General features: G+C 42.4%; 2 protein-coding genes across 4 annotated transcripts in view; one reads left to right on the top strand and one right to left on the bottom strand.

Annotated features, from left to right (window-relative positions):
* LOC144987271 (uncharacterized) overlaps positions 1 to 25024 on the top strand; it is a 126443-nt gene that overhangs the window by 34070 nt on the left and 67349 nt on the right. The window lies entirely within an intron of this gene.
* LOC144986836 (uncharacterized) overlaps positions 1 to 25024 on the bottom strand; it is a 51051-nt gene that overhangs the window by 2718 nt on the left and 23309 nt on the right. The window contains exons 4-5 of one of the 3 annotated variants that reach the window (XM_078935163.1): positions 20753 to 21085; positions 4770 to 5306 (exon numbers count right to left, since the gene is read on the bottom strand). In XM_078935163.1, coding sequence (XP_078791289.1) covers positions 4770 to 5306; positions 20753 to 21085 — 870 coding nt within the window. Of the gene's footprint in view, positions 1 to 3096; positions 5307 to 20752; positions 21086 to 25024 lie in introns of those variants that run through there. The other 2 variants (XM_078935152.1, XM_078935159.1) reach the window with 2 other exon arrangements.

The following is a 25024-nucleotide window of genomic DNA, read 5'->3' as shown; positions in this document are numbered from 1 at the left end:
ATAGGGCTCGGTTCGATACATTTTGGTTTGGTACGGCTGTTTAAAAAATCTGCCTGACATAACCTGCTATGTAATGAAATATTATTATATTGTTATTTTTTGTGTGTGCTTGTGCGTGTTTTGCTGCTGGACACCTAAATTTCTCTCTTGAGAGATAGATAAAAACTTTATTAATCTTTCTATCTCTACCTATTTTTAGTATTTTTTGGTACAAAAAACGCAGAACAAAATTACTTGCAAAATGCATTTATTTGTTTTAAATAACAAAAAAATAAAATTGAACCTGTGTAGGTGATCTGCTTTAGAAAATAATTAAAAATTTTAGCTGCCAGGATCCAAAACATGGAATACGTAACACAGGCCTAAGAAAAAAAAACATTAACATGAACATTTTTTTCCATTTAGAATATTTCAAGTTTCATGTTTTTGGCCAAAAAGATTAGCGTGTCAACATTTTCAGGAATGACGAGAGATCTTTTAGCAGTTACGGTGTCCCCAGCATTAGAAAAAAACTCTCTCACTCGGGATCAGAGGTTGCACAAATGGAGAGATACCTCTTTGCCAATTTTGCAATATGCTTATAGCTGGTCTCATTGGTTCTTCCCAATTCAAGAGGGTTAGCATCAAGAGGGATGCATCCTGTTGCTCTGTATTTGGTAACTTTTACCTTCATCTCCTCCAAAATAGCAGACTTATTTTCCACCGGCATCTGATAGACTTTGCCAAACAGTTCAGTCATTACTGATTACAGACAATCCGGTGATGCCGTTTTAAGTGCATTAGCAGATTAGATGTTTTACCGTGGCATACGCGATCTTCGTGAAACAACACAGTCAGGGCTCCAGACTAACTTTTTTCACTAGGAGAACAGTGGCCCCTAACTGAAAATTTTAGGGGCACAACCAGAAAATTTAGGGGCGCATACCGTAAATCAACATGCTAACCAAATCTACTAATTTCCACTGTATTACTAATAAATACTTTAATAATAGATGCAGACATTACAATGTGCTGTTTCAAATGCAGTGTTACATTTTATTCTGCACTTTTGAAGATGCAACAAGAAGGTAAACTGACAGCACCATTGCTGTCATGACAGTACAAATAAGTAAAGAAAACGGATGGAAATTTATCTTTCTGACACCAAATAGGTGCAGCCAAGATGCACAACAAGCGTGTTGGGATTATCCAGGTGAACTCAACGCTGCGCAGATCACCTGGTGTGTGACATATTTTTGTTTTTGCTCCAACATCAACTGTCAATCATCACAAAAATATCGCGAGAAAGGGGTGGGAGCAAGGGGCAAACCTACCCGAACACAGCTGGAAACTGAACTGACTGAAAGCTGCCCTACAGACTACAAAACAATGCATTATGGGACATGTGTCCTGATGGTTTTTGTAGTAGAGTGATTAATTAAAATAATTTAAAATACTAATTCATTAAAAAAGGCTACATACATCACAAAACATTAAAATAATCATAAAATATATAATAACACAGATCATACTAAGGGGGAGAAGAATATTAAAACTAAATTGAATGTTAAGGACAACTCCGATTTCCTGTTCTCCTTCAGTCTTGCTGCAGATTTGCTTTCATCTCACAGCCCCCCCCCCCCCCCCCCCCCCCCGCCTGGTCTCCCCAACGATCCAGGCGAGGTGCTGGTTCATCTCAAACACGTCTATCGTTGCATTTTCCACACGTATTTTCAGTGTGTCTAAAACTAATGTTTTTGCTCGAGCGTGTTTAAAGTTCAAGCCCCGTTAGCTGTCACGCATGTAGGTGTGGGACATTTATTCTCCTCAGCTGCCCCGACTCCCGCGGGAGCGGTGTGCTGCCGTAACAGCCGTGCATAACCGTTTGATGCGCCGCCGCAACCGTAACCAAAACCTAAACCTTCCTCCGGTTCTGTGCGGCCCAGAGAAAAGTTCAGCACGGCCTGCATGTATTTAGAAAATTACGAGCGAATAAATACGTTCTAAAGGAAAGTAAAGAACTCCTTAATGTGGTCCGGGGAGGGAGGGGGCTGTCAGGTTTCCTGCTTTCAAACCCTGTCATTGTCACGCCCCCCATAGTCATTTACTCCACTGTGATTGGTTGGTCAGCTTCGTGCACGACAATGAAAAAGTGTCATTCATACAAACTGGCGGGCTACAGTAAATTAAACCTTCATATTAAGGCGGGGACCGCAAAATATCATCTTGGAGACCGCAAATAGCCTGCGGGCCGCGAGTTTGAGACCCCTGCCGTACACTCTGGCACTGGTACACTAGCTGCAGGTCGGAAGAACGAATCAATAGTTCGCTTACTCATAGCTCAGACGCACATATCAGGTTGTGATATTTGTCTCGGTTTCCTTCCCACAGATGTTTACGCGCCCTCGATTATCTCTAGGCCCCTCCCCCTACACGCATTTTAGCCACTCACAGTGGCTTTCCCTATTCTTCTAACACACAGTGGCCGCCTCACACACAGGCATCACGCGAGAGTGTACGTGCTCACGTTTCATGAGTATGTGCGCGAGTGTGTGTGTCTGCCTGCGTGCGTGTGCGCTCGCGTCTCATAGATTATTTCATTGATCATTGACGTGCCCCTTCCAAGTTTAATGTATAAAAAAATACGTAGGGTGCTTGAGGCAAATTTACTGGTCGCACATGTGCGACTGGATGTAAAATTCAGTCGCACACTCTCATATTTTGGTCGCAAAATGCGACCAATTGCTCGCAGTCTGGAGCCCTGAACACAGTGTTCGACTGATCCAACTGGCTTTTCCCTTCATGGATGCTCACAACAAATCATGCTATATTTGACATGCTAACTGTCTGTCACCTATATAATAGCTGCTCGGCGAAAGCACGCGGTTAACATTAGTTCTGTCTCGGCGCAAAGTTAATACATGAGGGGGTGGGGGGGGGGGGGGGGGGGGGAGAGAGAGAGAGAGAGAAAAACAAATAAATAAACAAAATATAAAAGCCGAAAAGGTACAAAGGTGAACCGCATCGAAAATGTCATACCGAAACGGTTCGGTACAACTACGTGTAGCGTTACACCCTTATTACTTGACCTAACAAAGTATATACTGCAGTAACTACTTTGTGTTTAAATATTTATTAAATGTTCACTGATCACATTAAAAGTGTTAGAATTAAAGATGTAAAAACAACATTTCAACCATAATGAAGATATTCAAGAATAAGCTCTAATGATTCAAAACAAGCAACTCATTTCTATTTGCAGGTACATCTAAAACAATTCATTGTACATATTTTGTCAGCAGTGAAACTCTTTGTCTAGTATCATTACACACAAATTGATATTTATTCATCGATTACTTTTTTGCTTTTGATGTAGAGAAAATGAAAACCTAAAAAAAATCCTAGAAAGTAAGAATATCATATTAAAATAATCAAGTATTTAGAAAACTTCATTTCTACACATTAAATACTCACTTCTGAAAGAGTTATTGCATCAATGTGGTATATCAGCCTGTAGTTCTGTGTACTTGAAACAAAAACTCAGATTGCAATGGAGTTTATTAGAACATTGGGGTTTGACCACAGGAGTTCTAAACATTAAAAACTTACTTTTAAAATAATCACATTGTCTGAGATACAGAACTTTTTCCCTGTTGTAAAATAAAGTCTTTGACTGTGGTGCAGGGGTTGAGAGTTTGACCTCTTATCAGAAAAGTTTGGAATTTAGAGTTTACACTAACTCCTTTATTATATTGTTTGTAAAGAGAAAGTCTTGTGAGTTTTCATGTGTGTCTTTAGACTAGATCAGCTACTAAAACTTGAATCCCATTCTTTACAAGAAAAAGGCATTTCTCCTGTGTGAGTTCTCATGTGTCTTTTAAGAAGAGATATACGACTAAAACCTTTATCACAGTCTGTACAAGAAAAGGGCTTTTCTCCTGTGTGAGTTCTCATGTGTGTCTTCAGAGTAGATAATTGACTAAAACTTTTATTACATTCTTTACAAGAAAAAGGCTTTTCTCCTGTGTGAGTTCTCATGTGTCTTTTGAGATGTGATATTTGATTAAAACTTTTTTTACATTCTTTACAAGAAAAAGGCTTTTCTCCCGTGTGAATTCTCATGTGTCTTTTAAGAAGAGATATACGACTAAAACTTTTATCACAGTCTGTACAAGAAAAAGGCTTCTCTCCTGTGTGAGTTCTCATGTGTGCTTTGAGATGAGATGTATTACGAAAATATTTTTTACATTCTTGACAAGAAAAGGGCTTTTCTCCTGTGTGAGTTCTCATGTGTGTCTTCAGAGTAGATAATTGACTAAAACTTTTTTTACATTCTTTACAAGAAAAGGGCTTCTCTCCTGTGTGAGTTCTCATGTGTGTTTTGAGATCAAATATACAACTGAAACTTTTATCACATTCTTTACAAGAAAAAGGCTTTTCTCCTGTGTGAGTTCTCATGTGTCTTTTGAGATTAGATATATGACTAAAGTTTTTATCACATTCATTACAGGAAAAAGGCTTTTCTCCTGTATGAGTTGTCATGTGGGTTTTGAGATGAGATACATACCTAAAACTTTTCTCACATTCTGTACAAGATAATCGCTTGTGTTGTGCATGGACTCCTATATGAATTCTGAACAGAGATATGTAACAAAAGCTTTTGCCACATTCTTTACAGATATAACATCTTTCATCAGACCCAGTTTCCATGTAGTCAGACGGGTTAATAATCATTCTTGAGGTTTTACCAGACCTGATAGTGGAAAGTTTCTCTTGTTTGTATTTCTTACCCAGATTTGTCTTCTTGGGATTTTTTCTAACATCCGTTTCACACTGACTTTCTGAGATGTGAGAGCTGTCCACACTTTGGACATGACTTCCGTCCCTCCTCTTCCTCTGATCTCCGTTCTGTGGGTCTGTCTCTTCATCTGTAGTTGATGTTGATTCTGTCTCTTCATCTGTAGATGATGTTGTTTTTTCATGATGGTTTCCTTCTTCATCCTGACTATCAGTTACATTAAAACTCTGCTGATTGTTTCGATCTGCTTCACTGTTCTCATCTTCCTTATAAGAAGGAAGCTCCATCAAGGTATCAGTCTCCTGCTTCAGAACAAGCCGATCTTCATCCTGACTGATGCAGAATTCCCCTGGTTCCTCTTTCATCTGTGGAGGTTCTGGTACCTGCATTTCCTCTTCAATTTGTGGAGGTTCTTGTTCTTCCTTCTCTTCTTTAGTCTGTGGACGTTCCGGTTCTTCCTGCTCCACTCTGAAGTTCCTCTGTTGGATGCAGAGATCTTCCTCTTCAATCATCAAGCACTGGGGGAGGGCTGCAGAAACACAAGTAGAGGCCCTTTTATATGTTATGGTGACTTAATGTATTGTTAAATACCAATAAAAATTTAAATAGTATCATTCAGAATATGCACAATAAAAAACCTTTAATGCAGGGGTGGCAAACACACAGCTCTCGAGCCGCATGCCAGCTGTGTTTTGTTAGTAATATGCTGCTAATAAAGTTACATTCACATGTCTGTTATTGAATTCATTTTATTTAGAAATCACCTCCAGGACCGAGGTCTGGGGCCCCATTAATCGGGGTCATAAACTTGCCTGTGGTGGTGTTGGTTGGTGTGTTTATGTGTGCGTGTTAGCCTGGAGGTGATGCTGGCAGCTCAGACGGTAAAAAAGTGTAAAAATGGACGAGCTTGAAGATTTAATGTAAGAACTTGTAGAATAGAGTGGCAGTGAAACCTTAGTGAGCCTCAAAATCAGGAAGGCCAGACTAGAGTTTGCCAAACATCTAAAACAGTCTTCACAGTTCTGAAACAACATCCTATGGACAGATGAGACCAAGATCAACTTGTACCAGAGTCATGGAAAGACAAGAGAATGGAGAAGGAAATGAACTGTTCATGATCCTAAACATACCATGTCATCAGTGAAGCATGGTGGTGGTAATTTCATGGCTTGGGCAAGTATGGCTGCTGATGTAAACAGATATACCATAGCCCCACTGTATTCCTAAGCCTGTTCATCATTGTTACATTGCTTCGTGGTACTTATTCATTATGTATCTTTTAAGAAACATTTAAACTGGACAAGACCTTTACAAGTTTTCATATGATCCAGCAGATCTTTCCATAGTGTGACACCCTTCACTGAGATACACGAGGATTTTAGGGTTGTCCTTACTTTAGGTTGATAAAATGTGTTGGTTCCTCTCAAGTTGTTTTTATTTACCGCATCTTTGCTTTGAAACAAAGTTTGAATTTGAGCAGTTTTAAAATCAACCAAGTCCTGTAATTTTAAATTAAATGTATTAAGAAAAAGTGGATTGGTGTGTTCATTATATTTAACTTTGTGAATTAATCTGATGGCTCGCTTTTGGAGTATAATTAGAGTATGCAGATTTGGTTTGTAACAATTTTCCTACACTTCAAAATAGTAATTCAAATATGCCATTATGAAGGAGTGATACAAAATAAGTAAGCGTTTTGATTAGGCATCGAGCTACATCTTTTCATCACTCCTACACATTTAGCCACTTTTGAATGCAAATACTGTATGTGAGGTTTCCAACAAAGTTTATCATTGATAACTACACCCAAAAACACATGTTTTGCACTTTCTCAAAAGCTGTATTATTGATAATAATTTGCACTGGCACTTCCTTACTCTGTCTCCTAAATAGCATAAATTTAGTCTTTTTTAGATTCAATGATAGTTTATTCCAATAAACCAATATTTTAACTTGTAAATTTATTGAGTTATGTCACTTAAAAGTTTCTATAAATTCTCCCCTGAACAAGGAATGTTGTTATCATCTGTAAAAAGTAGGAATTTCATAATTTGTGATTATGTACATATATCATCAACATAAAGAAAAACAGAGTTTTTTTTTTCTTCTTTTTTTTTTTTCAAACTTGTCCTGTCCAACAGCTGGGCAGACAGATGAGAGCTGAGGGCCTCTTGTGTTGGACATATTTTACTTTAACAAGAGGGGTTATTAATCTTCAGACAAACCAAAGGTATGTCTGAATAAACCCCTTTTGTAATTAAGGCCAAACTTTATTAATTTCAAACATGTTTGAAAATCTTTGGTGTTGGACCGGACGGAAAAGGAAAGAGGGGAAGAAGAGAGAGGGACGTTAGAGAGAGGGGGGGTAGGAGGGTGATAATAGGAGGGGAAGGGGGATAAGACCATGAAGCAGCATAAAGCAACTAGTTTACTGGTTGTTAATCATTATGGTAAGGTTCAAATGTAGTACAAAAAGGGCGGGGCCTGTCCACACACACACTCAAGTGTTATAAACACACCTGCTAGCTGCAGAAATGTCCACCTGTCGACATGTACACAAAACAGATAGTGTTCACACGCATACTTATGCCTTAAAACCAACTAGTGTGAAATATTTCAGTCATTCAGTCATGCAAACTGTTAGTGCAAAGGTGAGCTAACACCTGTGCTCAGGTGAGTGTTTATGTTCTTCAAAAATGGATGGTGGAACGTGAAAAGAAGGAGGGAGAGTGCCCAGCCATCCCCACCCCAAGACCCCCACCGCAGCAGCAGCGGCAGCCGGAATCCCCCCAACGCCACACGGAAACCGGCAGGGAACAACCGCCGCCCGGGCGACCAAGCCCGCCACCCAGGCCAGGGCCAGCAGGACCGCCGCAAAGCCCCCAGAGCCAGAGAGCAGGGAGGCACGGAGGGAAAGAGAGGGCCGCCCCAGCCCAACCAGGAGAGCAGCCCCCCCGCCGCGCCGGGAGAACCCAACGCAGGGCCCCACCGGAGAAGGACGCCCACAGCCCCAGACGAGCACCCCACCACCACCCAGGAGTTCCGGGCATCCCCCCGCCCCAACCCCAGGTACGAGCCAGGACCCCCCAAGGGAGACCCACTCCGCACTCCAGGCAGCCATCCGCCCGGCCTACGGTTGGTCGGGAGGAGCAAGGCAGGGGCCTGCCGCCCCCGCCCAGGAGGGGGGAACCCCGGGGAAAAAAGAGGGCCCACAAGGGGTGTTGTAAATATGGCCCGACCAGGCTCGGCCACAGTTGGAAATTTGGCGGGGCCCAGCGCTCAGGAGCAAGGACCAGAACCCACCCCCCAGGGACACCAACACCCCCGGCTCAGATGTAATGTGGACCCCCCCACCGCGCGGAGAGAGCACCGCCGTGCCCAGGAAGCCGGCACCCCGGGGACACGGCCGCCGTTGCAAAGGGGCCCGTACCCCCCACCAGGGAAGAGGCAGGGGACAGATGGTCCTAGGTCCCACCTTCCTTGCAAAATGTGTGTGCGTGTATGTGTGTTTAAGAGGGTGTGTGTGTGCATGTGTGTGTGTTTATGTTGGGATGTATATATTGAGGGGGGAGGGGTGTGTGTACTAAGGGGGGGGTGCAGTTAAAATGGGCAGGTAGGGCACTGAGGGGACATCTCCTGATTACTCACAGTGACGTCCCCTCACCCTCCCCACCAAGGGGCCCTAAATGTCTAAGGTGCGGTTAAAATTGGCGGGTAGGGTGCTAGGAGGACAGACGCTGCTTGCTGGCAGGTATGTCCAAGCACCCCCCCCTACCAAGGGCCCCAAATGTCTAAGGTGCAAATAAAACCGAAAGAGGGGGGGCCCACTCCATACGGCAACCATAGGAGGGGGGCCACTGCCTAGTAAACCCCCCCCCCCAGGCTCATCGCAGGCTAAGCCCCCTACCCCCTCACCCCATTATGAGGTTATATTAGGAAGGGGGTAAGTTGGGGACAGCTGATAGACTGTCCCCGGGTGGTCAAACAGCTGTCCCCCGCCCCCCCTCCAGCAAGGGGGCCAGGCCCACCCAGCCCAGGGGACCCACCCCCGGAGGCGCCGACACCCCAGGCCCAGCACCACCCACCCCACACAGAGGGAGAGGAGCCAGAAAGCGCCGCCCCCCCCCGGAGCAAGCCCAGGCCCCCACCCCCAAACGCCGGCCCTAGAAGAGCTCTGGTCAGGCCTCGACGGGACCGAGGCAGCCAACCGGCCGGGGAAACCGCCGATGGCCTCAGCGGAGACCCCGACCCGTCAACCCCCCCTGCCCCGTACCAATAGTGCCCCCCCCCCCTCCCCCAGAATGCCCCCCCACAGGACAGGGTCGACAAGACCCCCCACCCCACCACCCCCCAGACCCCGCAGCCGAAGCGGATTACACCCAGAGCGCCCGGGGGCCCCAAGAGGGCATTCCCGTCCCGCCCCAGAGCCAGGGAAGGGCCGATCCCAGCCCCAGGTGTAGATGGGAAGCCCATCCAGCGCCGCCGGGCCCCCCCCCCGAGCAGCGCCCCCCGCCAACCCCCCCCAGCACAGGCAAAGGGACCACCCCCCCCCCAAGCCAAGCCAGACCACCCCCCCAACACGCACCCCCACACCGAATTCCCAGAGGACCACGCAGCGCCCCAACCCGCCCCACCCAGGCGCCGGACCCGACCCCCCGACCAACGGAGCCCCCACCACCCCCCGCCAGGCACCGGAGGCCCCGACCCCCACCCCGGCCCACGGCAGAAGGGCAAGGAGCAGCGACGACCAGGCCCCCCCACCCCCTAAGTCATGGAGTTAGCTATGGGAGACCAGAGAGACCGAATTCTTTCAAAGTTACTTGAACCTTGGGCTGACATTTTTTCCAAGCTGATCTGATCAAGCAGCAGATTTCTGTGTTGACTTATATTTATATTTTTCTTGCTTTTCCAATTTATTAAAATAGTTTTTTTAGCAATGCAAAGAGTTATGAAAATGATAGAGCCTAATCCTCCTTCTACATCGATGGCACTCATGTCACCAAGCACACAAAGTGACGGTGAAGCTGTGATTGAAACCTTAAGCCAGACTTATAGATCGGCACATACCTGCTGCCAGAGAGCCTGGACAGGCGTGCAGAACCACAGTGCATGCATGTAATTGTCGGGTAGATTACTGTCACAGTGCTGACAAATGTCTGAGTTGCTGAAACCCATCTTGAACATCCTCTGTCCAGTGTAGTAAATTCTGTGAAGAGTTTTGAAATGGATTAGCTGCAGATTTGGACTTTTTGTCAGTTTAAAGGTGTTTAGACAAAGTTCCGACCAAAAGCTTTCATCTGTGCTGATGCTCAAATCAGCATCCCATTTTGTTGTCGGAAGTGAAATATTATTATCTAAATTACATAAAAGTTTGTATATTTTGGAGAGAGTTTTATTCATTGAGAAATTGATCAGAGTGGTAACTACATCTGGTAGCTTTAAATCGTTGTCTCTGTATTTAAACTTTTTAGTAATACTTGATTTAAGTTGCTGATATTCCAAGAAGTTATTTATTCCATGTTTGTCTTGAAGTTCCTGGGGAGTTATGAATCTTCTATCAATAATTATGTGCTCTAGTTGTTTTATGCCCCCTGCTTGCCAAGCTGGGAAGTGGATAATTTTTTTGTTTATGAGGATGTCTGGGTTGTTCCAGATGGGTGTCATTTTGCACGGTTGAATTGATGATTTTGATATTTTGAGAAATTCCCACCAGGCTGTTAAAGTGGCGTTTATATTAATACTTTTGAAACAATCCTGTTTTTTAACTGTTTGGCTGATAAATGGAAGATCTGACAGGTTGATCTTTCCACATAACGCCTGTTCCAAGTCTAAGCATGAGTTGGTTTCTGGATTATTTTTTAACCATTTTAAGATGTATTGTAATCTATTTGCAAGAAAGTATTTGTGGAAATTAGGTAATTCTAATCCTCCACAGCTTTTTGCAGATTTTAAAGTTTTTAGACTAATTCTTGCAGGTTTATTGTTCCATATAAAGCTTGATATGGATGAGTCTAATTTTTTGAACCATTTTAGTGGCGGTTGTGTGGGAATCATTGAAAAGAGATAATTAACTTTGGGTAAGATTTTCATTTTTACCGTGGCTTCTTCTTCTTTCTCTTTCGGCTTTTCCCATCAGGGGTCGCCACAGCGAATCATCCTTTTCCACCTCACTCTATCATGGACATCTTCTACCCTAACATTAGCCAACTTCATGTCCTCTGTTAAGACATCCATGTATCTCCTCTTTGGCCGTCCTCTTGCCCTCCTGCCAGGCAGCTCCATCTCCAACATCCTTCTACCAATATATCCACTATCCCTCCTCTGAACATGTCCAAACCATCTCAGTCTGGCTTCTCTGACTTTGTCGCTGACACAGGCAACATGAGCCGTCCCTCTGATGTACTCGTTCCTTATCCTGTCTAACCTGGTCACTCCTAAGGAGAACCTCAACATCTTCATCTCTGCTACCTCCATCTCAGCCTCTTGTCTCTGTCTCACTGCTACCGTCTCTAACCCATAGAGCAGAGCTGGTCTCACCACTGTCTTGTACACCTTTCCTTTGAGTCTTGCTGGCACTCTTCTGTCACACAACACTCCTGACACTTTCCTCCAACCGCTCCAACCTGCCTGCACTCGCCTCTTCACCTCTTTTCCACAATCCCCATCACACTGAACTGTTGACCCCAAGTACTTAAACTCCTGCACCTTCTTCACCTCAGTCCCCTGTAACCTAACGCTTCTACCTTGATCCCTCTCGTTCAGACACATGTATTCTGTCTTACTACGACTGACCTTCATACCTCTTCTTTCCAGAGCCAACCTCCACCTCTCTAGCTGTTCCTCCACCTGCTCTCTACTCTCACTGCAAATTACAATGTCATCCGCAAACATCATTGTCCAGGGAGATTCCTGTCTTACCTCGTCTGTCAGCCTGTCCATCAGCATAGCAAACAAAAAAGGACTCAAAGCTGATCCTTGGTGTAGTCCCACCTCCACCTTGAACTTCTCTGTCTGACCTACAGCACATCTCACCACCGTCATACTTCTCTCATACATGTCCTGAACTACTCTGACATACTTTTCTGCCACTCCAGACAATCTCATACAGTACCACAGCTCCTCCCTCGGCACCCTGTCATACGCCTTCTCTAAATCTACGAACACACAATGCAGCTCCTTCTGACCTTCTCTGTACTTTTCCATCAACATTCTCAAAGCAAAAATGGCATCAGTGGTGCTCTTACGGGGCATGAAACCATACTGCTGCTCACAAATCTCCACCTTCTTCCTAAGCCTGGCTTCCACTACTCTTTCCCACAGCTTCATTGTGTGGCTCATCAACTTTATTCCTCTATAGTTGCTGCAGTTCTGCGTGTCACCCTTGTTCTTAAAGATCGGGACCAGAACGCTTCTCCTCCATTCCTCAGGCATCTTCTCACTCTCTAAAATCCTATTGAACAACCTTGTTAGAAATTCCACTGCTGTCTCTCCTAGGCACTTCCATACCTCCACAGGTACGTCATCAGGACCAACGGCCTTTCCGCTCTTCATCCTTTTCAGAGCCTTCCTAACCTCATCCTTTCCAATCTCTGCTACTTCCTGCTCCACAACAACCACATCTTCCTCCCTTCTTTCCCTGTCATTTTCCTCGTTCATCAGCTCCTCAAAATACTCCTTCCATCTTTTCTGTACACTCTCTTGGGTTGTTAGCACCTTTCCATCTCTGTCCTTAATCACCCTTATCTGTTGCACGTCCTTCCCATCTCTGTCTCTCTGTCTGGCTAGCCTGTACAAGTCCTTCTCTCCTTCCTTTGTGTCTAACCTGTCATATAGCTCATCGTAAGCTTTCTGTTTGGCCTTTGCCACCTCTCTCTTCACTTTACGCTGCGCTTCCTTGTACTCCTGTCTACCTTCCTCAGTCCTTTCTACATCCCACTTCCTTTTAGCCAACCTCTTCCTCTGGACGCATTCCTGTACTTCCTCATTCCACCACCAAGTCTCTTTACCGTCTTTCCTCTTTCCAGATGACACACCTAGCACCTTCCTACCTGTTTCCCTGATAATCTCTGCTGTAGTTTCCCAGTCCTCTGGAAGCTCATCCTGACCACCCAGGACCTGCCTCAACTTCTGCCTAAATTCCTCACAAGTTTCTTCATTCTGTAGCTTCCACCACTTGGTCTTCTTTTCTGTTTTCCCTCTCTTCTTCTTCCTGACCTCCAGAGTCATCTTACACACCACCATGCGGTGCTGTCTGGCTACACTCTCTCCTACCACCACTTTGCAGTCATTAACCTCTCTCAAATGACCTCGTCTACATAGGATGTAGTCCACCTGAGTACTCCTACCTCCACTTCTGTATGTCACTCTATGTTCCTCTCTCTTCTGGAAGTAAGTGTTGACTACAGCCATTTCCATCCTCTTCGCAAAGTCCACCACCATCTGTCCCTCCAGATTCCTTTCCTTCACACCAAACCTGCCCATCACCTCCTCATCACCTCTGTTGCCCTCACCAACATGCCCATTAAAGTCTGCTCCAATAACAACTCTCTCTCCTCTGGGAAAACTCTCTATGACCTCATCCAACTCACTCCAGAATCTCTCCTTCACTTCTAACTCACAGCCAACCTGTGGCGCATACCCACTGACTACATTCACCATCACCCCTTCAATTTCTAACTTTAGGCTCATCATCCTGTCTGAGACTCTTTTCACCTCTAGAACACTGTTTACAAACTCCCCCTTCAGAATCACTCCTACCCCGTTTCTCTTCCTATCAACACCATGATAGAACAGTTTGTATCCTCCTCCAATACTACGTGCCTTGCTGCCCTTCCACCTTGTCTCCTGCACACACAGTACATCTACCTTCCTTCTCTCCATCATGTCTGCCAGCTCTCTGCCTTTCCCTGTCATTGTGCCAACGTTAAGAGTCCCTATTCTCAAACCTATGTTCCTACCTTTTCCCTTCTCTCTCTGGCCACGGACCCTTCTGCCTCCCCTCTTTCTTCCACCAACAGTAGTCAAATTTCCACCGACACCCTGTAGGTTAACAGCATCGGTGGCGGTCGTTGTTAACCCGGGCCTCGACCGATCCGGTATGTCTAAAGTGTTGTGGATGATTCGCATGGTTATTTTGGCAATTTTTTACGCCGGATGCCCTTCCTGACGCAACCCTCTCTATTTATCCGGGCTTGGGACCGGCACAGAAGTTACTGGCTTGCAACCCCTGTGGCTAGATTTCCTTTTTTCATTTTTACCGTGGCTACCTTGCCCATAAGGGACAGAGGCAGGTTGGTCCAGTGTGTTAGATCGTCCTGTATGTTTTTCAGTAATGGGGTGTAGTTTAGCTGCACCAGTTCTGATAGTTTGGGGGGAAAATTGATAGAAAAACAGAGTTGGTCCAATTTGTGTTTCCAGTTGTGTCCCGACAACGGAAAACTTTTTTCTGGGCCCATGTACACGATTGGATTCTAATCCGACCATTGATACCATCAAGATATTTTGCACATGTAACCGCGGCTTATGGTGGCGGGGGCGTGGCATCACGATGGTGTCTCTCCATCGTGAGGTCAGTCACCCATCATGATGGACAATGGTATCGTCCATCAGCACAACCGTAGTACACCGCATATGATTTTCCTATTTTTATTATTTATATTGACCAATTTGTACAAACTGTTGTCTATCTTTCAGATAGCTCTTTAACCAGTTTTGTTTCAATCCTCTCATTCCATACTTTGACCATCATATTTTACTGAATAAATTGGTAATCGTATCAAAGGCTTTCTCTAGATCTATAAAAATTCCAATGATGAATTTATTTTATTCAATACAATTATTAATCTCTTCGACAAGTTCAATTATGGCAAGTAATGTAGATCTTCCTTGTCGAAATTCCCATTGACTGTTAAATAGCAAATTATATTTCTCTATAAAATTAAGTAATCTTGAATAAATAGTTTCTCCAATATTTTAGAAAGCTCAAATTCAAAGTTTATTTATTTATATAGCGCCTTTCATTTTGGTTAAAAACACAAAGCGCTTAACATAAAAACAGATAAAACAGTCATAAAAAATGAAAGTTGTTAAAAGCGGAAAACAAAGGACAATCAACCAAAGAAGGGACCCCTTCCTCACCACCCCCGCCCCCACCCCCACCCACCCAGTTACCCCAGTAGAACCCTGAACAGAAACAAAGAACTGCAGCTTAAAGAAGGTCTGGCCTGGTACTGCTGTGAGGAAACGATATCATGGGGATCCATTCATTCCAAGGCCCAGCCCGACCACAGGGGTCACTACCACAGCGCCCGCCCAGCACAGAGCAGCCCAGGGCCCACTCCATGACTATTAGACCACGGAGCGGGACCCCAGCCCGCCCAACGAGAACAGGCACCGCAGCAACAGCACCCCCTACAGGTCAAGCTGGTGGTGCCACCGAATAATGGATCCCCAAGAGGAAACACTGGAGTAAAAAAAGATCAGAAAAAAAATTATCATAAAATAACAACAATAAAAATAGAAAAAGATCAATATATATAAGAATGTTAGTAATAAATGAATAAATAAAAATACGTAAGTGATTAAAACATAATCTAAGTATCATTGGTAAAAATAACAATAAAAAGAATTGCATATTAGAAACAGAGATAATAATAGTCCTTAAAAATAAATAAATGAATAAATACGTAAATAAATTAATTAATTAATAAATAGATAGATTAAAAATATAAAAGACATAGGAAATGATCAATGTCATGTAAAAGCCAGACTAAAAAGATGGGTCTTGAGCCTCTTCTTAAAAACCTCTACAGTCTCTGCGGCCCTGAGGTTCTCCGGCAGGCCGTTCCACAGGCGAGGGCCGTAATGATGGAACGAAGCCTCACCGTGTGTTTTGGTCCTCACCTTAGAGACAACTAAGAGGCCAGTGCCAGAGGACCTCAGGGTCCGCGAGGGTTCGTATTTTAAAAGAATATCATTTAAATAAGAAGGCCCAAGACCATAAAACATTTGTAAACCATTAAAAGAACTTTAAAATCAATCCTGAAACACACAGGGAGCAAAGCAGCGGTTTTAAAATAGGTGTAATGTGTTCCCGCCCCCTGGTCCTCGTCAGAACTCGTGCCGCAGAGTTCTGCAGTAGTTGAAGATTTGAGAGTGACTTTTTGGGTAAACCAGAGAGCAGGGCATTACAGTAATCTAAACGACTGAAAATAAAAGCATCAGCACCTCTTTGCTGGCAAGAGAGAAGAACGGGCAGGCTCTGGAAATGTTTTTGAGATGATAAAATCCTGTCTTAACGACATTTATAATGTGTGGGATAAAATCTAGCTCAGAGTCAAAAAGTACACCCAGGTTTCTCACACATGGAGAAGGTTTAAAATTATGAAGATGTGGTAAAATCATCTCTCTCTTGTCTTCAGAACCAATGATTAAAACTTCAGTTTTGTCCTGGTTGAGCTGTGAGAAGTTTTCTACCATCCATGATCGGTACCTTTATCTTCATTTATCCATGTTTCTGATACAGCCACTATGATGAACGATGTCTCAAAATCAGACAAGTAATCCTTAATATTTTCAAAATTACAATATAAACTCCTACTGTTAAAAGTGAATAATTGATAACTTGTGGTTCAATTATATTGTTTCTTTAAATGTAGTGCCAGTAATATTTGTACATTTATTGCCATTTTTCAAAATGTTAATATCTGGATCTCTGTCATTCATCCTGTTTTGGTGTTTGTAATCAATCACTTGGAAAAATCTAGATTTTTCTGATGAGGAAAAATTGTCACTGAAGTTATGCAAGCCATTGTTTCACTCAGAAACATCAATACGGGAAGAGTTGGTGAGCGGTCAGAGAGCAAGGGCCACAAACAGTCAAACAAGGACACGCTTGTTTGACTTGACACGCGATTTATCGTTATCGCGACATTAAGCTGTGCAATATGCATACCGCAAAAGACGGCGAAAATCGCAATAAATGGTTACCTTAAATGTGCTAAAACAATCTCATGGCAGCTTGAAATATTGAATAAATGAAATAAATCCCTTTATGCATTTAACCAATCGGAAGGACCCGTTTACGTTGTTGATCAATCAGATGAGCCCTTTTATGTTTGATGTTTGACTCCTATGTCGACGAGGGTCATTTGGAGTATAATTTTTAAACTGTTGCAGTGAAATGGAAATGATGTTTTTGGTTGTTTTGCTGTTTGTTTATATACCGCAAATTTTATCGTTATCGCAATATTAATCACCAATATTGTATATCCCAAGTTTTCCTCTTATCGTGCAGCCCTTCTTAGGATATATCAAATAATATGATACATATTAATGGTTCACCAGCTCTCAAGTTGTCCTGTCGTTGATAGCTTCAGACAGTTATCCTTTTATTGCTGACGTCAGACGTTGGAAATGCGGAAGTCAACAAATGCAGCTTGTTTCCAACAAAATGCAAGTATACAGCAAAGTTAATTATCACTGATTAGTATTATTATTATTAGTGACTGGTCCATTGGAGTCAATAAATTTAGCTGTGTCCTTTGGCTCCTCAAATAAATGCTGGTTGGACCCCCGGGTCAGTTTGATGACAGCAGGAAGGCTTGGAAGCCCGAAGCCCACGCCTGCTCCATGACTGGGTAACATGAGCGCCTTCGCTGGGCTGAGTCGGATTTTGTTGTCTTCTATTCAGTGGATTCCCAACCATCTTGGGGAACCATTTTGGAAGGTTTCGTGTCAGGTAGGACAAGATGTTCCCCTGTTCCTCTCCCTCTTTCACGCTGACAATCCGTAGATTATCTCTTCTCATCCGGTCTTCCATTGATGTGATTTTGTCAAGAAGTTGCTTCAAAGTTTCCTCTTGCCTCGCTGTATTGGTCTCGCCTGCTTCCAATTTTATTTGTAGAGAAGTGGTTATTTTATGCTACACTTCTATCTCTTACGTATGACGGGCAAGAGTCTCGTTAATTGAGCCTAGTTGATTTTCCAAACGTTTAAAGCAAGCATTGGCTTCTTTTATCAGCTTCAGCAAAAAACTTTTGCAAAGTACCTTCAAGTGACGCCACAGTCAGCTCACCAGCTGCAACCTCTTCATCATCGGTAACAGGGTGTATATTGTCCATTTCTTTAGTTTTTGACGTTCTCTTTTTGGAGGCATTATAAACTTTTACAGAGGTGTCAAAACTATATTATATTAAATTATACGATTATTTTCAAACAGTTTTCTTAATCGAGGAGGAGCGTCGAGCAACGTCCTTTTCCTACCATCTTTCTTCCTTTCAAAACGCTTTTCATTTTCTACTTATTCTGAGTCATAATTAAAACAAAAATGCAAGGAGAGGATTGCATTTCCATTTTTACTTCCACCCTGTGAAAAGTGTTGGAAAACTCAATTTCACTTAGCATTTACAGGAGGGAGGCGGGGCGATGACGTTATTGCGTGTTAGCCCAACCAGCAAAAGCCAAAGTATAGTATGGTGAAATCTGTCAGCGTTGTTCAAGGGGCTGTAGCTGTCCTGGAACAGCAAAATCAGCGGGAAGCTGCAAGAGACCATCTTTAAAATGTGCTTTTATTAATGTTAGGATTATTATTAATGGGATGTTCGCTCAAAATTTTTTTAATTCGCGTGGTCTAGGGTTGAGCGATGTCCCTTAAATTGGCAGTTGACAATGTTTGCTGTCAACCATTGGGATGGACGATGATATCGTCGGGAGAGGGGGGGTAATTTTTCATTCTTATGTAATTGCTATTCGTTATTTTATTTTATTTTATTTCCCTACTAATGACTCATCCGCGATGATCGAGTATAAACTGAGGGAAGTGACTTTAACAAAAAAAGTAAAACAAAATAGAAAGAAGTAGTCCGCTACCGCACTTAACAAGTCAAGTGGACCGGCGGAACGCGGACTTACAGCTTTGTGTTTGAGGGGAAAGGGGGGGGGATGCTTTGTTACAAGAGCGGTGTGTTTAGGAGATTTAGGACTGCTATCCGTTCCGCAGCTCTAGGGGAACGAGCTACCGAACTCAGAACCAGGTCTCAAAGTGTGTGTCTGAGCACAGCTCGGACCGTCAGTGCACACAGCAGCTGTGGGACGGTGTGTTAGCTACAAAACAGAGAAATGTCACTCACTCCTTGGAAACCGTTCAAACAATCACGTGGATTTGTGTTTCCTGTCATGTCCCGACTAAATAAAGGCTGAGGTTATTCCCACATGTTTACGTGCAGCCAGGATGCAGATTGCAGCACCACCCAAAGCTAATGTTGTTAGCCCGTGTTAGCATACTGCTAATTCTGGCTTCTTTCCGGCTCCGCTCTTCAACAGAAAAAGCTCTGACCACATGGATTAAAAATAAAATGATGAGCGAACAGGCGCTTCATAATAATCGTAACATTATTAAAAGCAGGTTTAGAAGATCGTCTCGTATATTACAGAGCTGACATATCAATGTATATAGCCGCTCGGCGGAACTGATATCCGCTTCCGGTTTTTCAAACCCTACTGCGCATGTGCGAATGATTTAATCCGACCGAAAGTGTGATCCACGTGAATGTTTGTTGTATTCTGAAAACATTTTTCTGGGCCCATGTACACGGTTGGATACTAATCCGACCATTGATCCCATCAAGATATTTTGCACATGTAACCGCAGCTTATGGTGTCGACTCGCAGCGTGGAGGGGGCGTGGCATCAAGATGGTGTCTCTCCATCATGATGTCAGTCAGATGGACAACCCTAGTGTGGTCAGTGCTTTATTCTTGGATGCAAGGACCTGAAAGAAGGGTTAGCATTAGGCTAATTCATACTAAAAACATTAGCGCTGGCCGCAAATTTTGTAATTTCTACACTGCTTACCGCCCACCTGATCTGGATTTAAATACCCTCAAATTAAAGCCAACTGTCTGCAGTTAAAGCACATATTGTTCGTTTCATTTCAAATACATTGTGGTGGTTTATGGAGCCAAAAATGTTGGAATTTAGTCGCTGTCCCAATATTTATGGACCTGACTGCACATTTATACCTGTTGTATATGAATGCACCACCACAGAGATGCGTTATTGGAAATGTGTGATGCATGATGGGATACGTACCATGTAAACCTCATATTTAAAGTTACTAGGGGTGTAAGAAAAAAATCGATTTGGCAATATATCGCAATACGTCATTTGGCAATACTTGTATTGATTCAAACTGCTGCCAGATCGATATTTATTTAATTATTTCTGAGCGTCCTTCAGGGTCTGACCTCAAAATCAGGCTTTTCACAGCAATTATTGGATTAGGTTAAAAATAGATTCATTAAATTACCCAATAACAGGTAATGATATTGGGTAAAATCACTGATATTAAACAGCCTGAACATTCATGGAGCTGAACTGGACACAGAAAAACCTCCCTGTTGTGTTTCCACCCACCAATGAGGAGCAGTTTGATGAAGATGAAGCTGCACTGGAGGAAGAATCAGTCCAGAAAAAGATGGAGAACAATTCTGACACTAAGCAGTTTTTCACTGATGTGTTCAGGTTTGAATCGTTTCTGTCTGTAGATCCATGAGCAGGACTCTGTCTTTGGGTTTTAGCTTGAAATGTAGTTTTGGAAATAGAATCTGTCTGAATGTCTGGAATCGGAGACATGGAGACATCAAAGAGGTTTAGATGGATTTTGGGTTTGACAGAGAAATCTGCTGAAAAGAACTGAACTACAAACTTAGAACCACAAACGACAAAACAGATTGTACTTTTTTATCTGCTAACAATTTTCTCTTTGATCTGTTAAGGTTTCCTGTTTGTCGTTAGCTGGAGGGACTAACTAAGATCACATGATTTGAAGAATGTTGTCGGCTGCACTGACCAACAATGTCTTCTGTCTTTTCAACTGGAAGGGACAGAGGAGACTCTTCCAGGACACGCTGTTGATGGACTGCATGTTTGGAGAGCTTGAAGCTCAAGATAGAACCGTTGTTGAAGTGAACATACCGATAGTGTGGAGATGAAGATCAGAGTCACACTGACCTGCTGACATGTGAGAGCTGTCCACACTTTGGACATGTCTTCTGTCCCTCCTCTTCCTCTGATCTCTGTTCTGTGGGTCTGTCTCTTCATCTGTAGTTGATGTTGACTCTTCATGTTGGTTTCCTTCTTCATCCTGACTGATGAAGAGTTCCTCCTGTTCCTCTTTCATCTGTGGAGGTTCTGGTTCCTCCAGTTCCTCTTGAATCTGTGGAGGTTCTGGTTCCTCCTGTTCCACTCTGAAGTTCCTCTGTTGGTTGCGGAGATCTTCCTCTTCAGTCATCCAATACTGGGGGAGGACTGCAGGGACACAAACACAACATTTAAATGTTTTCTTTATACCTTTTATAGTTTATACCTTTTATATGTTTCCAGTACTTTTGGTGTTTTTCAAGCATCAATAAACTCATAAACAATGTGATCATTGGATAAAATGTCTGAGGAGTCTGGAGGACCAGAAGAGACTCATGGAAATAAATAAATCAAATATAAATAATTGAATAAATGCGTCATTCATTCATTTAAAATTGTCAATAAATAAATAAAATTGGAAATCAAAACATAAATGCTTAAATAGTAATAAAAAGCACCTTAAAAATTAATTTACATACAAAAAAATGATTTAACAAATCAATTCAAACCCATGTTGCAAAAATGACTACACCTTAGTCATAGTCTTATGACAAAAGACAGACTTAAGTACACACCAGGACGAATATTCGCCAGGCGTAATTCGCCAGCGTTTTTTGTGTTCACACCCAGGCGATTTTCGCTGACGATGAGCCGAGTGAACATGCAATTTCATTCCCTGACATTAGATGGCGCTTAATGTAAATTAGAAATACTCCTGTACACAAGGTGGCGCCGCGCAACTCTACGCTTCTTAAAAGTCGCTTTTCACCCAGAAGAAGAGAGCAAGTATTTACACGCTTCTCAGAATCATACAAAGAAAACATGGATATTTCTAGCACCAGTTGCTCCAACTGGTGATTGGTTCTGGGATATTTTAGAATGTCTGTCATTATTTATTCGCGGCAGTGCAGACGCTACTTGCCGTCTATCTTCTTCGCTGGTATGTGTGCTCAGAAAGGCAGTTTTGTGTTTGAGCGCCCCCAAGTTGTGTTTTACTGTAACTTCAGAAGCTCCAGACACGTGTGCAAAAGCGCCATACTCATTGGTCGAATAGATTTCGACGCGGCGCGTCAAACCAAAAAAACAAGCCCGAAGCGTTTTTAAAAAAGTGACACTTTGACGCGTAGCGTTTTTTCGCGTCGGAGTGCACACTCACATTGGTGCCCTTTGTTTAGTCACGAGGCGTTAAACGTCAGCGAAAATCGCAGGCGAAATTTGTCCCGGTGTGAACAGGCCTTTAAGACTACAAATTTCTAATTAACAGCATCCAACCACAGTTGCAAGGCTCGACATAGCCATTTGTCCGCTGGCCCGGTCCAGCTCGCTCGAGCAGTATGGACCACAAGACTTTATTTTTCACTTGTCCGCTCAGGCAACTAAAATATCTAACGGTTAATATATTTTTCACCTTTTTCAATAAAGTATTTTTTCGAAAACGTGTAGATCAGGGGTGCTCAGTACATCGATCGCGATCGACCGGACATGAGTGTAGATCGCGGGCCAGAAAAGATTAAAAAAAAAAAAGTACTTCTTAAAAATCCACCAGCCAATCAAAATCCTCACTGAGAAGTACAGGACTTGATTGACATGTAGATTGGCCAATCGGACATCCTCTGATACATACTTCACTGCACATGTGTGTTAAAAACACTGAGCGCAAACTCTCTGTGATCAGAAAGTTGCTCTCTGCCCCGCGACACGTCAAGTTACCGGCATAAGATCCCTCCGGACAACCATAGTGTTTATTAAAGCCGCCCCACGTGTCTCCTCCTGCTATCAGCTCTACAGTTCCTGCCCGATAAATACGACCTCATTAAGGAAGCTGTTTTTTACGTGGCACGCGTTCGAAATGCAATGATGCTCCCCCCATTGCACGATTTACAGCAGAGCATGACAAATGATAGTCGCTGCTTAAAACGCCTAATCTGTTAATACAAAAGTATCTTTGTGTAATCTTACTGTGTAGTTCTTAATCATCAGTATATAAACAACAATGTTCAAATAAACATTTAACTAATAAACATAACTAATAAACATAACTAACAAACATTTACTAATAGTATTTAACATACATACATACATACATACATACATACATACATACATACATACATACATACATACATACATACATACATACATACATACATACATACATACATACATACATACATACATACATACATACATACATACATACATACATACATACATACATACATACATACATACATACATACATACATACATACATACATACATACATACATACATACATACATACATACATACATACATACATACATACATACATACATACATACATACATACATACATACATACATACATACATACATACATACATACATACATACATACATACATACATACATACATACATACATACATACATACATACATACATACATACATACATACATACATACATACATACATACATACATACATACATACATACATACATACATACATACATACATACATACATACATACATACATACATACATACATACATACATACATACATACATACATACATACATACATACATACATACATACATACATACATACATACATACATACATACATACATACATACATACATACATACATACATACATACATACATACATACATACATACATACATACATACATACATACATACATACATACATACATACATATTTTATAGGTAGATACTCAAGACATTGTCGATTCAAAAGTAGCTCACACGCCAAAAAGGTGCGAGCACCCCTGCACTAAGCTTTAAGCTAAATGTCAAAGAATCAAAGGTAACTCCAAATTAAGGCTGGGCGATATTGGATTTTTCATATCACGATATTTTGTTTTTTTTCATATTGTGCGATAACGATATTAAAAACGATATCAAACAACTATATTTTTTAAAGTAATCTTTATTGCACACAGTTTTAAAAGACCACAAATAAATTCAAATGTTTGAACTTTCAAGTTTAACAGAAAAATAGACAAAAAATTGACACACAATTATGTCAATATAAAAAAAAGTGCAATAAACTAAAAAAAACTCCCAAGAAACTCCTCAGTTTCTCTAAAATGCTCTTTAAGAAATTAAAGAAAGCTTAAAACAAAAATGTTCTTATTTAAATACTTTGTGCAACTTCGAATAGCTTTCAAAGACAAGTCAAAAAAGAACAACAGATCAACTTAAATGGCCTCCTATTCTGTGAGGCAACAAATAGGCACCATGGTCAGTGTGATTTCTGTTAAATGAACAAAAGCCTACAGATTGCGGGCAAGGAAGACAAGTGTATCAACCATTTCAGGTTTTAAAGCTGCCCTTTGACAGGTTACAATATTACCCCCTGTACTAAATACCCTCTCAGATGGGGTGCTGGTCGCAGGGATACACAAATAGCGCTTTGCCAGGCAGCTAATCCTCGGGAAACTTTTCTCGTGGATTTTCCACCACTGTAGTGGGTCCATTTCACTGTCTGGATCTGGTGCCAGCAGGTAGTTTTTGAGCTCCTTTTCAACTTTTTCTTTGTCAGTGAGTCCTTCACTGGGGTGAGATTTCTTGAAAAAGCTGCCCAATGATTTTTTCTGTTTCTTCTGTGTTGGTAGCATTGTTGCAGCTCTTCCCTCTTCTGCTCCTTCCGTTCTGGCTGAAGTAGACAGCTCCTCGTTTTGAGCCATCATCTCAGACACTGCTCTCAGTTTGACAGCATCCACCTTTTCTGCATCAGTGTATTGCAGCTTGAAGCGTGGATCTACCAGGGTTGCGATATCAAGCAGTTCGTTAGCAACCTGGTCATTGTACTTTTCATCAAGGTATGCCATTACTGCCATCTTTATGTCCTTTGTGAGCTGTGTTTCATCATCAGATGGTTTCAGAATCTGTGTTCTGAAAAGATGAAGCATCGGCTTGAGGTATGACACGGTCACATAACAGTCTCCAGAAAGTGAATCTGTGAATTCCATCAGTGGATTCAGGGCCACATGCAGAGACTCCAACACATCCATGTCTTGCCAGGAGGGAACCAAGTGCCTGGTCTTTTTATCTGCACTGAGGACCTGAATGATGGCTTTATGTTGCTCCAG

The sequence above is a fragment of the Oryzias latipes genome, chromosome 2 (assembly GCF_053564925.1).
Source record: "Oryzias latipes strain Hd-rR chromosome 2, Olatipes_Hd-rR_3.1".
Lineage (NCBI taxonomy): Eukaryota > Metazoa > Chordata > Actinopteri > Beloniformes > Adrianichthyidae > Oryzias > Oryzias latipes.
Note: the sequence above shows the minus strand (reverse complement) of the source record. Positions and strands in the feature narration are given on the sequence as shown.